Source organism: Macrotis lagotis, chromosome X, assembly GCF_037893015.1.
Source record: "Macrotis lagotis isolate mMagLag1 chromosome X, bilby.v1.9.chrom.fasta, whole genome shotgun sequence".
NCBI classification, from domain to species: domain Eukaryota; kingdom Metazoa; phylum Chordata; class Mammalia; order Peramelemorphia; family Peramelidae; genus Macrotis; species Macrotis lagotis.
In genome coordinates, this window is record NC_133666.1 from 67,294,680 (window position 1) to 67,306,734 (window position 12,055).

General features: G+C 46.7%; 1 protein-coding gene across 1 annotated transcript in view; it reads left to right on the top strand.

Moving 5' to 3' along the window:
• Window positions 1-2,318: 2,318 nt before the first annotated feature.
• Window positions 2,319-12,055, top strand: part of SRPX2 (sushi repeat containing protein X-linked 2) — a 32,996-nt gene continuing 23,259 nt past the window's right edge. Inside the window, exons 1-3 of the mRNA XM_074205050.1 lie at window positions 2,319-2,503; window positions 4,321-4,494; window positions 11,761-11,841. Coding sequence (XP_074061151.1) covers window positions 4,413-4,494; window positions 11,761-11,841 — 163 coding nt within the window. The 5' untranslated portion in view covers window positions 2,319-2,503; window positions 4,321-4,412. The remainder of the gene's footprint in view (window positions 2,504-4,320; window positions 4,495-11,760; window positions 11,842-12,055) is intronic.

The following is a 12,055-nucleotide window of genomic DNA, read 5'->3' on the forward strand; positions in this document are numbered from 1 at the left end:
ACTAAACTCAATTCTTCTTCTTTTGGGGGGTAAGAAGAAATCAGGGAAAAGACATTCTTTTGGTTTTAGCAAATCTAGACTTTGACAACCCTCTTTGATAAAAATCATGTTATTCTGATAGAAGAAATGGAGTGATGTGGGTTGAACCACATCTGGAGTCTCCATACTTAGGTATTACACCCTAAATTTGATAAAAAAAAATAAAGGTGTGGCTGCATCTGACCCAATTGATTCATTTACAACCTGAACTCAGCCCTTAGACTTGACCTTTTAAAGGCAAAGCAAAGCAACAGAGGTAAGCAGAAAAGAAGAGACTGAATTGTTTATGAGTTAAAGTATGAATCCTTTACATTTTTGTGAGATTCAATAAAGCCTGTCCTGAATTCAACATGTTGCTAGCCCGAGTACTTGTGGGGATCCAAGGGTCCACGCCTTTTCAAGACACAAAACAAATTCTGAAATCCCCAAAGGAAATCCTGGGTAGGAACACAAGCCAGACTATAATTAGTGAGAATGCCTTAACATTGACCCTAGAACATGGGAACCCAGAACTATCATGCTAGCCCACAGATTGCATCATTTAGGACTTGAATAAAGGTATCTGAGGCATCCTTATCAAATCTATAGGTGACACAAAGGTGGATGTGGACAGCCAAGCCAATGGATCACAAAGTTAGGACGTCAATGGTGGTCTTCAAGTCAAGGACCTATGATCTATCATTTGCTGGATATGTTGTGAAAGGGATTCTTATTCGAGTATAGTTAGACAAGATGACATCTGGAGTCCGTTCCACACCATAGCAGCTCTATGTTTTATTATTTCCATTTTACAGATGAAGAAACTGGAATTCTGAGAAGCTAATTTGTCAAGGTCATACAACTAACTAGTAAACTTGAGGGTTATAATTTGAACCCAGATCTCACCACATCTCCAGGTCTGGTTCACTTCCCTCTACACCACAGTGCTATTATCTCACTTTATTTCTCTCTTGAGCCATATGCTACAATTTCATTCAATTCACTATTTGTTCTAAGAGAAAGACACTCCTCTAGGCAAAGAGGATGCAATGATCACTTGATAATCCCCTTCATGCATCCTAGGTTTATTTTCCCATTTTTGTTTATGAATTTCCCCAAGCTTTCGATATATTAACTCTTTCCTCCCCCCCATCTCTACTGATTTTAATCATCCCTATTCTTCAAGAACTAGTGCAATGTCCACTCTTCCATGAAGCCTTCCCTGATTCCCCCAGCCTAAAGGGATGCTTACCCCCACTGCCCTTGACTTGGTGCCTTTCTTTCACACTTCCCCATTCATGATTCAGATAGCTGTTTAATGACAAGATAGTAGAAAATGATTTAATGGATGAAATCAGCAATTCTATGGAGAAGCAACTATCACCTTCCAAGAAAGAGGGGTGTGGTAGCTAGATGATGACCCTAGGAGTATGAAACATGTGAGCTTTGAGCATCCCCTTTCCTATAGGTGGAAAGAAATACATGGGAGAATGTGACCCTGTGTGTTTAGAAGGATTTGTTTTTTTCTTTGGATTTATCTTGATCTTTCATTTAACTAGATATCTTTGCTTTGAATTGTTTTGTTTTTACATAACATTTCAATAGTTTTCATTTTACATCTTAGTATATTTGATCCTCACAACAACCTAGGAGCTAAGTTCCCATTTTACAGTTGGGAAAACTGAGACAAAAGATGTTAAATGACTTGTCTAGGGTCATATAGTAAAGTAAACTCTACCTACTATACCATCTAGCTGCCAATCAGAATTAAAGTGAAAACATTGCCTAAGAGCTTGTAAGTCACAGTTTTGGATAATGCTAAACCAGAGTGTTTGAGAGCAGCTTTTAGGGGGTCTCCTTTGGGGGGAGGAGGCTTCCCATATATTGTCTAGTTCAACAAATAACTAAATCTTCTCTCCCCTCTTCCTGTTAGTGGCAATGTCATTTTTCTTCCTTCAAGGAGCACGAATAAGGAACATCTGTGGTACCCAGAGTCTGGGGGAGTTAGTAGCAGATGAGACAGTGTGTACCAGTGTCTGCCCTTGCCCCAAAGGCTGCTGGGCTAGAAGAGCTCTCCAGGGAGGGTCAAAACTTTCCCCTCTGTCCATCCTCCTAAGCATCTGGTCCTCATTCCTAGTCCCTGAGTCAGAAGTCCCTCACACCTTCAAGCTTGTCTCTCAGGGTTCCTTAAGGAGCCACAGTCATTACTCTGTCATGGGCTGAAGGCCAGGGGGAGGAATGACGGTCTCTGGCCTTCAGCCCTCCTGCCTCTTTGTCTCCACCTCTCTGTTCTCCTCCTCTGCGGGGGAGAACAACTATAGCTTTGGGGATAGTATAGCTTTAAGGGAAACTCTGGCAGATGCAGTTATGCTAACATCTGGACAGTGTTCACAGGCTAGGACCAGGAGCTGCTGAGTTTAGGAATGTGAAAAGGAAAGGAAAAGTTTCCCCTGAGGAGGAGGCGAAAAGGAAGACCCCTGGCTCGGTAAGGTCTTCCCTGTCTGCCCCTGTGCCCAAGCCCCCTGGCTTCACCCCTGGCAGGGTGAGAGGGAAGAGGCAGCAGGGCTGGGCTTCTTCACAGCACAGTCTGTGCCTCAACCCCAATGGGGCAAGCAACGGGAGGTGGGGGGGAAGAAGCTCCAGGGAGCAACTGGGGTCTGTAAAAGGTTGGGGGAAAGCAATGGGCGGGGGGAAGCCTTGAAAGAGAAAACAAAGAAAGGGATTAGATCTGGGACTCAGGGCAAAGGATGCCCAAGTCTGATCTCACAACTGGTCTAACTGTTCTGGGACCTCTCTCTGTCTCTCTATCTCTATCTCTATCTCTATCTCTGTCTCTGTCTCTGTCTCTGTCTCTGTCTCTGTCTCTGTCTCTGTGTCTGTCTCTGTCTTCCCTCCCCCTTCTTTTTTTCTTACTCCTCTCTCTCTGTCTCTGTCTGTCTGTCTGCCTGTCTCTCTGTCTATCTGTTTCTCCCATCTCTCTCTGCTCTCTTCTCTTCTCTGTCTCTCTGTCTCTGTCTCTGTCTCTCCTCTCTCTGCTCTCTTCTATCTGTTTCTGTCTGTCTTTGTGTCTCTGTCTTCTCTCTCTCTGCTCTCTTCTCTCCTCTTTCTCTCTCTGCTCTCTTCTCGCTCTCCTCTTTTTCCTCTTTTCTTCTCTTTCTGGCTGTCTGGCTCTCCACTTTGATCTCCTCCTTACTGATTTTCTAACTTTGATTTATTTCCTTCCATTCTCTCTGACTTCTCCTTTCTCCTCAATCCTTCCCATCTTTCTCCTCTTTTCTACCCTTCTCTCTCTTGCCCTTCCTGTTCTACCCTCTTCTATCTGGTCTGATTCCTTATTTCTCTTTTTGATTAAAATGGAAGAGGACAGACAGAGAAACAGAGACAGAGAGATACAATGGAAGGAGCAATAGATTTCAAGTCAAAGGAACCATGTTCCAATCCCATCTTTGCCTCTTCCAAGTTGTGTGCTCCAGGGTGAGATGCTTAAGCTCTCTAGGACTCGGTTTTCTAGTCTGTAAAATGGGGATGGAGTTGTTCTCAATGGTCCCCAAGGTCCCTTCCCTCCCCTCCAGTCTGATGACCTTTGGTGCCAGAGCTGTTGGCTCCCCATGGGATGAGAAGGGCTTAAGGATTTTCTGGGGATCTTGTCAGGGCAGCTGGTTGTTGTACTCTATTGAGCAGCATTGTAAAGGCCACAGTTGTCTATTCTTTTTTCATTTCTCCTGAGCTTCACAAAACACATCCAGAGAAGAGAGGGAGAAGTAAGCAGCAGCAGCAGCAGCTATGACCTGCTCACCTATTTATTCCTCATAGCTTTGCACAGCTCTTCTCTGAGCAACATTGCTTTGTGGCTTGGCCTGCTGCTACCCCTGGACCACCAGAAAGCCCTAAAGCTGAGGCTAGAACCAAGAGAACAGCCACTCCAGGGATAGCGGGAGATGAAGCTCCAGAGCAGCCTCCCTTCACACAGTGCTTATTAGGAAATACCAATCTCCAAGAGAGGAGAAAAGCAACTCACACATGCCTCATCTATTTCTGGCTTTCATTTGGATGTGGGATGGCTCTGGGACTCAGTTTACCCATCTCAAGCACCAACCTGGTGATATTTGCAACCTCTCACCCCAGGGTATCCTGAAGTTCCATGACTTATGGAGATGAAGGAGATTGACTATACCTAGGTAAAAACTTGTCAGCTACTCAGACAAATGCTAGGGACCAGGGACAAAACTGAGGAAATGAGGTAAAGAGCAGGCTAGCCTGTGCCATTCCTGAGGAGAAGGGGTTCTTTCTTTTTTTTCACAGCTTCCACTGAAGCTTCTCTTGGCCTTTTGAAGTTTGTCTCTATTGGGACAGAAAGTCCAATAATTCCTGCCTCTCAAAGGTCCAAGCCAAGGATGCCCCTGCAGCTGGCCCTGGCAGGAGCTCCCTTTCTGCTGATATATCTGACCCAAGTTGTGACCCCCACGTGGTATGGAGGTGAGTGGGAGAAGCTGGCTATTATCTTGGCTATTATTGTTATATTCTGATGGTGTTAGGGAGGACAGAGAACAGAAAAAAAGAGAAGGTGGGTGTAAACCATGAGGGAAATGTAGATTAAATGGTGAGATTGAGGCTTGATGCAATGGAGAGAGCAATAGAATTGAAGCCAGAGGCTCCAACTTCTAATCCAATCTCTACTAGCTTCCTGGTCATGTGAACTTGGACAATTCACTTTATGTCCTTGGGACTGTTTTATCATGAGAAAAAATTAGGGGATCAGATATCCTCTGCTGATCTATGAAGAGCTATTCTGACCAATAGTAGACTACGGCCAACTAAACATCTCAGGAGACATTCAAAAATAAGACAATTCTGTACAAAGCTTCTAAAGCTCTTGGACCTTAAGAATTCCTTAGGCTGTAACCTCCCTTTTTTTGCTTAGAATCCAGAACGACCTTTTCGAAAATGAATTCCCTGTATTCTGGCCTTATCTCAGTACTCCACCTCCTGCACTACTCCTTCTGTGCCTAGACTATGCCCAAGGCTAAAATGCTCCCCAGAGTTAAAGAAGGAAATTGGATAGATGGTACATAGATGAATGGATGGATAGACAGACAGACAGACAGATGATAGATAGATAGATAGAGCTGGATGGATGGATGGATGGATGGATGGATGGATGGATGCAAAGAAAGAAAGAGAAAGAAAGAAAGAAAGGGAAAAAGAGAATGAAAGGAAGGAAATGAAAGGAAGGGAGGGAGGGAAGGAGGAAGGAAGGAAGGAAGGAAGGAAGGAAGGAAGGAAGGAAGGAAGGAAGGAAGGAAGGAAGGAAGGAAGGGAGGGAGGAAGGAAGGAAGGGAGGGAGGGAGGGAGGAAGGAAGGAAGGAAGGAAGGAAGGAAGGAAGGAAGGAAGGAAGGAAGGAAGGAAGGAAGGAAAGAAGGAAAGAAGGAAAGAAAGAAAGAAAGAAAGAGAGAGAGAGAGAGAGAGAGAAAGAAAGAAAGAAAGAAAGAAAGAAAGAAAGAAAGAAAGAAAGAAAGAAAGAAGGAAGAAAGAAAGATACATAGATAGATGGAGGTTCCTCAACTTTCCGATTTGGCAGCTGAAGAAGAGGCTGCCTGTCAGAGAGGAGAAGGGATGGAAGGAAGGAGGGATGTGGGGAGAGAAGGCTAATGAGATGGGCAGACCAGACAGAGGCTTTGGATGAGGCCCAGCCAGCAGAAGCCACACTCTCCAAGCACTCTGTGGCTTGTAATGCCAGCCCTTGTGAGGACTGGGGCTGAGGCTGGGGCTGGGGTGGAGGGAGCAGAGGGGGTGTAGGAGAAGGAGTTGGGCCTAAGCAATGAAGCCCAGAGAAGAGCCAGAATAACAAAGTGCTCCCCTGTGGCAGGTTCCAGCAGCCCCACGGCTGCACACATGCTCACACATACTAAACTTTTCCACACGCCCTGAGCTTCTGGTGGAGGTCTTTGGCAGGAGCCTCTATTTGTCTGGGACAGCTGCATCCAGTGCTCCAACAAATATGCAAACTTCTTTCCCTCCCTAGCTTAACCTGGCTCTAACTAGGGGGTGCCAGGGAAAGGTGGGCAGGCCTTTAGACTGGTTACCAGCCTATGCTCGACCACACTAAGGACTGACCTAAAGGAGATATGGGATCACAAACTTAGGGCTAGGTGGAAACTTAGTTCCTTAGGAGGAAACTGGGCCCAGTGAGAGTGAAGTTATTTGCTCAAGGTCACCCAGATAATCTGTGGCAAAAGCAGGATTTGACCCAATTACCTGTCAAAATGTAGAGATCTCATTCCCATGTACCATGTTGCCCTCCCCTGGGTCTTTTTCCTGCTGGCCTAAAGAAGGCAGGGTGAGATGATTGAGTTGAAAAGCTCAGAGGTCCTTCCCAAGGGGGCAACCTGAACCCCAAACCTGAGTCTTAGAACTTTTTATATGTCTCTCCTCTACCATCTTTGAAGGGGCTGGTTCCCAATGCAACCCCTGAGTCCACCCAGGGGATATCATTGCAGAGACAGACCTCTGACCCACCCAGATTGCCAAGGTAAAAGGTCCTGCCTGGAGGCTATGCTTGGGGGTCCCCACTACTGGCCAGACCACCACCCACCCACCTCCTGTCTGGAGCCTCCTCTACTGCCACAAAATGAGAAGGAGTCACTTCCTTTCTAGCAGCTGGGTTCACTCACCTGCCCTCCAATGACCTTGTCCATAAAGGGAGGCAGCAGAGAAGGGGAGGGAAGTAGGGGCATAGACATGGTCTGAATCGAGGACTCTGCCAAAAAAAGTGTTCTTGTGTACATACTCTGAGCAAAAACTCAGTAGAGGAAGCAGGAAACTATCGGCTCTCCACAAAGGCTGGCTGCTTTGCAGCTTCTAATCCCTATTCCCTTGCCCCTTTAGTCTCACTCTATTCAGGCTGATATACTTGGGCTGCCAGGTCTCTAGGTCCAACATCTACTAGCTGTGTGACCTTGAGCAAGTCACTTAATCACTGTCTGCCTCGGTTTCCTCACCTGTAAAATAAAGGTAACCATACCTCTAGAACCTACTTTCCAGGGCTGCTGAGACAGTCATCAAGATTACATAAGGTCCAGAGCTTTGCAAATCTTCAGAGGCAGTGATACTGTGGAAAGACTAGGCCCTGGGGTTATAGAAGCTAGATTTAAATCACAGCTCATGCTATCACTTTCTCCCTGTGGGATTTGGGGCAAGTGACTGGTGCCCTGGAGATGATTTCAGTCTCATTATCTGTACAAGAAGGAGGGAAACAATGGCCTCTGGGGTTTCTTCCAGCTCTTGGGCTCCAGTTCCAGGCATCCTATTTGTTTGGAGCTTCTGGGGAAGTTAAAGACTTTGGCCAAGTAATTCATGGTAGCCGCACCCTAGTGTGGAGTGAGCCTCCACTGATTGGGGTGGGGGGGATGTCAAGATCACAGGTCAGAAAACAGTCAGAGTACAGCTGTGTAACCCCTAGGTCTCAACCAAATTGTATTTTCAATTCTTCTCTATCTCCATTAACAGTAAAATCTCAAAAGCTCTCTTCTTTCCCCAGGTGAGGCTTATGGGAACCTGGGACCCATTCTGGCTCCATTTCCCATCCTGCAGCCCACCTCCTAGCCCAGGGAAGCCTGAGATTATTTATTGTGTAGTCCCTTCAATGTCCTCACAGCTGGTAGTAAGGAGAGTGGGGATTCCATCCCTCCTTGATCATGTCCACAAAGCCACTTGCCCTCCCCCTTTCTTCCTTTTCCTTCCCTTTGCATAATCTTCACTGTGGGGAGCCTGAACTGGGGTGAGGGGACAGACTCACCTCAACTATTCCATCAAAATGGGATGGGGGAGGCAGAGGACTTTACCAACATCTGCCTTTTGTTGGCCAGGAACCAAGAGCATTAAAGGCTGATCCCCAAACCCAACTACAGGGTAGACTCTGGGGCTGAGGCTGATGGGATGTGGGAAAGGGGGGAACAGGAGGACCAACTAAAAGGGAGGAGGGAGAAAGAGAAGAAACCAAGTGAATGGACTTGGGGAGCCAGAGAAACAAAAAAAAAAGCAAAAGGAAATGAAGGAAACAAGGACAAGATTTCACAATGCAGGCTTTCAATTTGATTCATTCACTTGTTTTCCAAGTTGAACTGGTTTGCCCCCCTGCCTGGGACTTGGGGAACTAGAGCAACTTCATGACTGGACCCCGGGCTCCACCCTGGAACATAGGGGAGCCCAGCTGGCCCCCAGAGGGAAGCCTGAGTGAGGCATGGCCTTGTTTACACAGGCCTGCGGTTCTCTCTTCTAGAAGGCTCCATCCACTTCTTGAGGCCAGCCCTGGGTCTGGAAAAACTGCCTCTCCTGGAAAGGGGGAATTCTTTTCTGACCCTTCTCTGGCCAACTGCCCAGCTTCTAAGTCAGAAGGGGTGGGAGCTGGGGAGTGGGGGTTAGAAGGCAGACTTCCTGGAACTCTATTCAGGAAACAACCAAGTTGTTTCTCAATTAACACTAATTCAAGACCGATTTCCTGCATAGAACCTAACAGTCTAGTGAAACCTAGTATTGGGCTGCCTTCCATTGTGGTCTGTACCACCCAAAGGGATGGGGCGGGTGGCACACCCCATCCTACCCATTATTGACAGCCCTCTGCGGAGCACTTCCAAGGAGGATCTCATTTTCTCTTTATAACACCCCTAGGGGTGGGAGTTATCATTACACATGGAGAGAGAAAAGCAAGCAGAGGTAAAGTGACTTGCCCAGGATCACACAGTTAGTGTCTGAAGCTAGGTTTGAAACCCAGACTGTACCACCCAGTTGGCCTAGACTCTTACCTGTCCTTCCTTGCCACAGCAGCTTTCACCTTCATTCCCTTCTCTCTACTCTCATGAATGCTGCCCTAGTTCAAGCCAGGGGCCCTTGTGCTATGACCAAAGTCTCTCCCCTCTCCAATCCATCCTTCCCTGGTCACCAAAATAATCTTTCTAAATTTGGACCACTTCACTCATGACTCTGCTCAAGAGCCTTCAGTGACTCTTCCTTTTTCCTCAGCATGGCATTCAATGCTCTTTGATAAAGGTTTTCCTGACTTTGGGTGCATTTTCCGCTCCTGTATTTCACATTCCTGCCAAATTGGCTGCCTTGCTCTCCCCCAACTTGATGTTCTGTTTCCTGCCTCTAGAGCTTTGCCCAGGCTGTTCTCCATATCTGGCCTGCTCTCCCTCCTTACCTCTCCCCCCTAGAATTCCTACTTTTTTCCAGGCTTCAGTTTGTGTGCCTCCTCCTGGTTATTAATGTGCTCCTCTTCTCCAATAACCATGGCTATGTGAGGCTGGTGACTCAGGCAAATCCCTGAGACCAGAAGCTTCTGGAGGGGCAGGCACAGTTCATTTTTGTCTTGCTACTCCCAGCCCCCAGCATAGTTCCAGCACATCCTAGGTGCTTACTAAAAATAACCATTTCTTAAGTGTCTACTATGTTCCCCAGAGTTCTGTCGGGGGTAAAGCTCTATGCCCCCTTGGAATCTGAAGGCTAGTCTAGGTGTGTGTGGAGGGGTAGAAATGGGATCGATTTGGGCCAGACATGAGGAAAATTCCTGCACCATGGAATATGCTGCCTAAGTTGGAGAAAGGTAGGAGGAGGGGAGAGAAAGAGGTCATCTTCTCCATCCCCATGGAGGAGAAACTGAGGCCCAGAGAGGTCAAGTGATTTGCACCAAGTCGCCAAAGTTTGAAAACAGGCCCTCTTTCCCCAGATTCTCAACCCAGCTCAGTTCAGTCAGAAGACCTTTGATGTGACTAAAAAACTAAGTTGATACTAATGCAAAAAGAAGGAGAAAGACATAAGGACCACTATGATCCAGGACAGTTTTGTCACCTTTTAGGGAAAACTAGTCTAATTTAAATTTGGGGGCAACCTGGTAAATACTGGTCCTATCACATTGTCCCCCTAGAAGACAACTATGCCAAGTTCAAAGTGCTCCATGAAGTCATACTCCTGAAACTATGGTTACAGTACCCAAGCCTCTACTTGTAGGGTCCAAATCAGCTCAAAAGAAGGGATTTGCTGAAATGTCATGATAAGAAACAAACTAATTCGAGGAAGGGCAAGTCACACCTCCAGGGCTGCAAGATTGCTAATGTGTTCATATTGTTCCTTCATCTCAAACCCTCTGCTGAGCATCACCTGGCTACATAGTACTCTACTAGTGTATTGGTTGGTTGTTGCAGAGAATGATCTATTCCCAGATCCTGTTGATTCTATGGTCACAGCAATACCTCTGGGGCAGATTCACATAGCATCACACATGGACTACTGGAACAGATTGGTGTCCCTGTCTCAGGACTCTCTACACTCCAGTCCATCCTCCAGTATACTGCACAGGTTGGAACACACCAGTAACTCTAGTGGCGGCCATTACCTCCAGGATCAAATATAAATTTCTGGTTGGTCTGTAAAGCCCCTCATAACTGGGCTCCCTCCTACCTTTCCAGTTTTCTTATATCTTCAACCCTGACATGTTCCCTATGATCCAGTGACCCGGACTTCCTTTTTGTTGCTTTATCTCCCAGCACTGTCTTTTCACTGACTGTCCCTCATGCCTCCTTACTGCTACCTCCTGGCTTCCCCGACAAGTCTCACTTTCTACAGAAAAAAGAAAAAAACAAAAACAAAAAGCTTTTCCCACTTCCCCTGAATGTTAATGCCTTTCTTCTAAGATTAACTCCAATTTTTCTTCCATGTGTCTTATGTGTACATATTGCTTACATGTTGTCTTAGAGACTCTTCTTACCTTTCTTTGGATCCCCACATCTCAGCACAGTGCTTAGCACCTAGTAGGCACTCAATAAATCCTGGTTGACTTGACAGCTACTGGATGCTACTTCACTGTTGGTGAGAGCCATTATGGTCTCTTCATTTCAGGTTCAACTGAAGTTCCAGCCTCACTAGAACCCACAGCCAAGGCCCAGGAGAAATCCTGGCTCTAGGATCAGCCATCTCCCCAGCAGAATCCTAAGCTCCCCTGGCTCCCAACTATCCACTCTTCTATTTGCCTTTGGTCTCTGTCTTGTGCTTCTGCTCGGATATGTTAGGGGTGGTGTCAAAGGAGGGAAATCCCCCCCCATTTGCCTCATTCTACCAGAAAGAAACTGGCTACCTGGATTCTCTCTAAAGCTGGCTCCTTAAAGAGTTGGCCCCTGCATTATCTTGGTCTGTCCCTATTTTCTGGTCCTTTCATGTGCCAACCCAAAATGGCTTCTTTTCTCTCTGAGACACTGCTGCCAGTGTTCATGAACCCTTTACCCACCCCTCCTTACCTTCTGAGCTCCTCCCTTTCTTCCATAGCCCTGTTACTCAGCTGGCTACTAGTGCCAACTTGCCACAACCAGGAAATGATAGCGATGCCCAGTTCCCTCTCCACATATCCATGTGCCTGTGCCTAAGCAGTAACAAGGTGAGCTGCTCACTGCTCACAGCTGCCACTCTGCTGGGATCAATCCTATATGACCTACTGCAGTTGTAGGAACAAGCCTGGCACAGTGCCATCATGCCCTCTTCCCTAGCCAACTTGATTGACAGCAAGGCAGTTCGTAGCTGATGTGTATGTGCTAGTGGTCTTACAACTTTCTAGGACCATACTCTCCCCACAGAATACCCAGCTCCTCACCTTTGGGTGGTCATGTCTTAGAAGAAACCACTTGGAAGGTGTGAAGGGTGGGGAGGGCCTGCCTGAAAAGCTCTGACCTCATCCTGCCATGTTCTCTTCCTTCCAGGTTCAGGTTACTATCCTGATGAAAGCTACAATGAAGTATCTGTTGAAATGCCTCCCCAGGTTCCTGCTCTGGACTACCGAGGTAATATCAGACTGGGCCCTGTGAGGGCAAGGACCACAGATCACACTTCTTTGGATCTTCCAAGCCACCAAAATGGCTAGACACATGATATAAACATGCTGGATATTAGCTACATCAACAAATGAACCAAAGTTAGGAAGGGAGAATGAGCAAGGAGTATGAGGGAGGAGACCAGTCGGGTTAATGCTGAAGGATCAGAATGGGAGAGCAAATT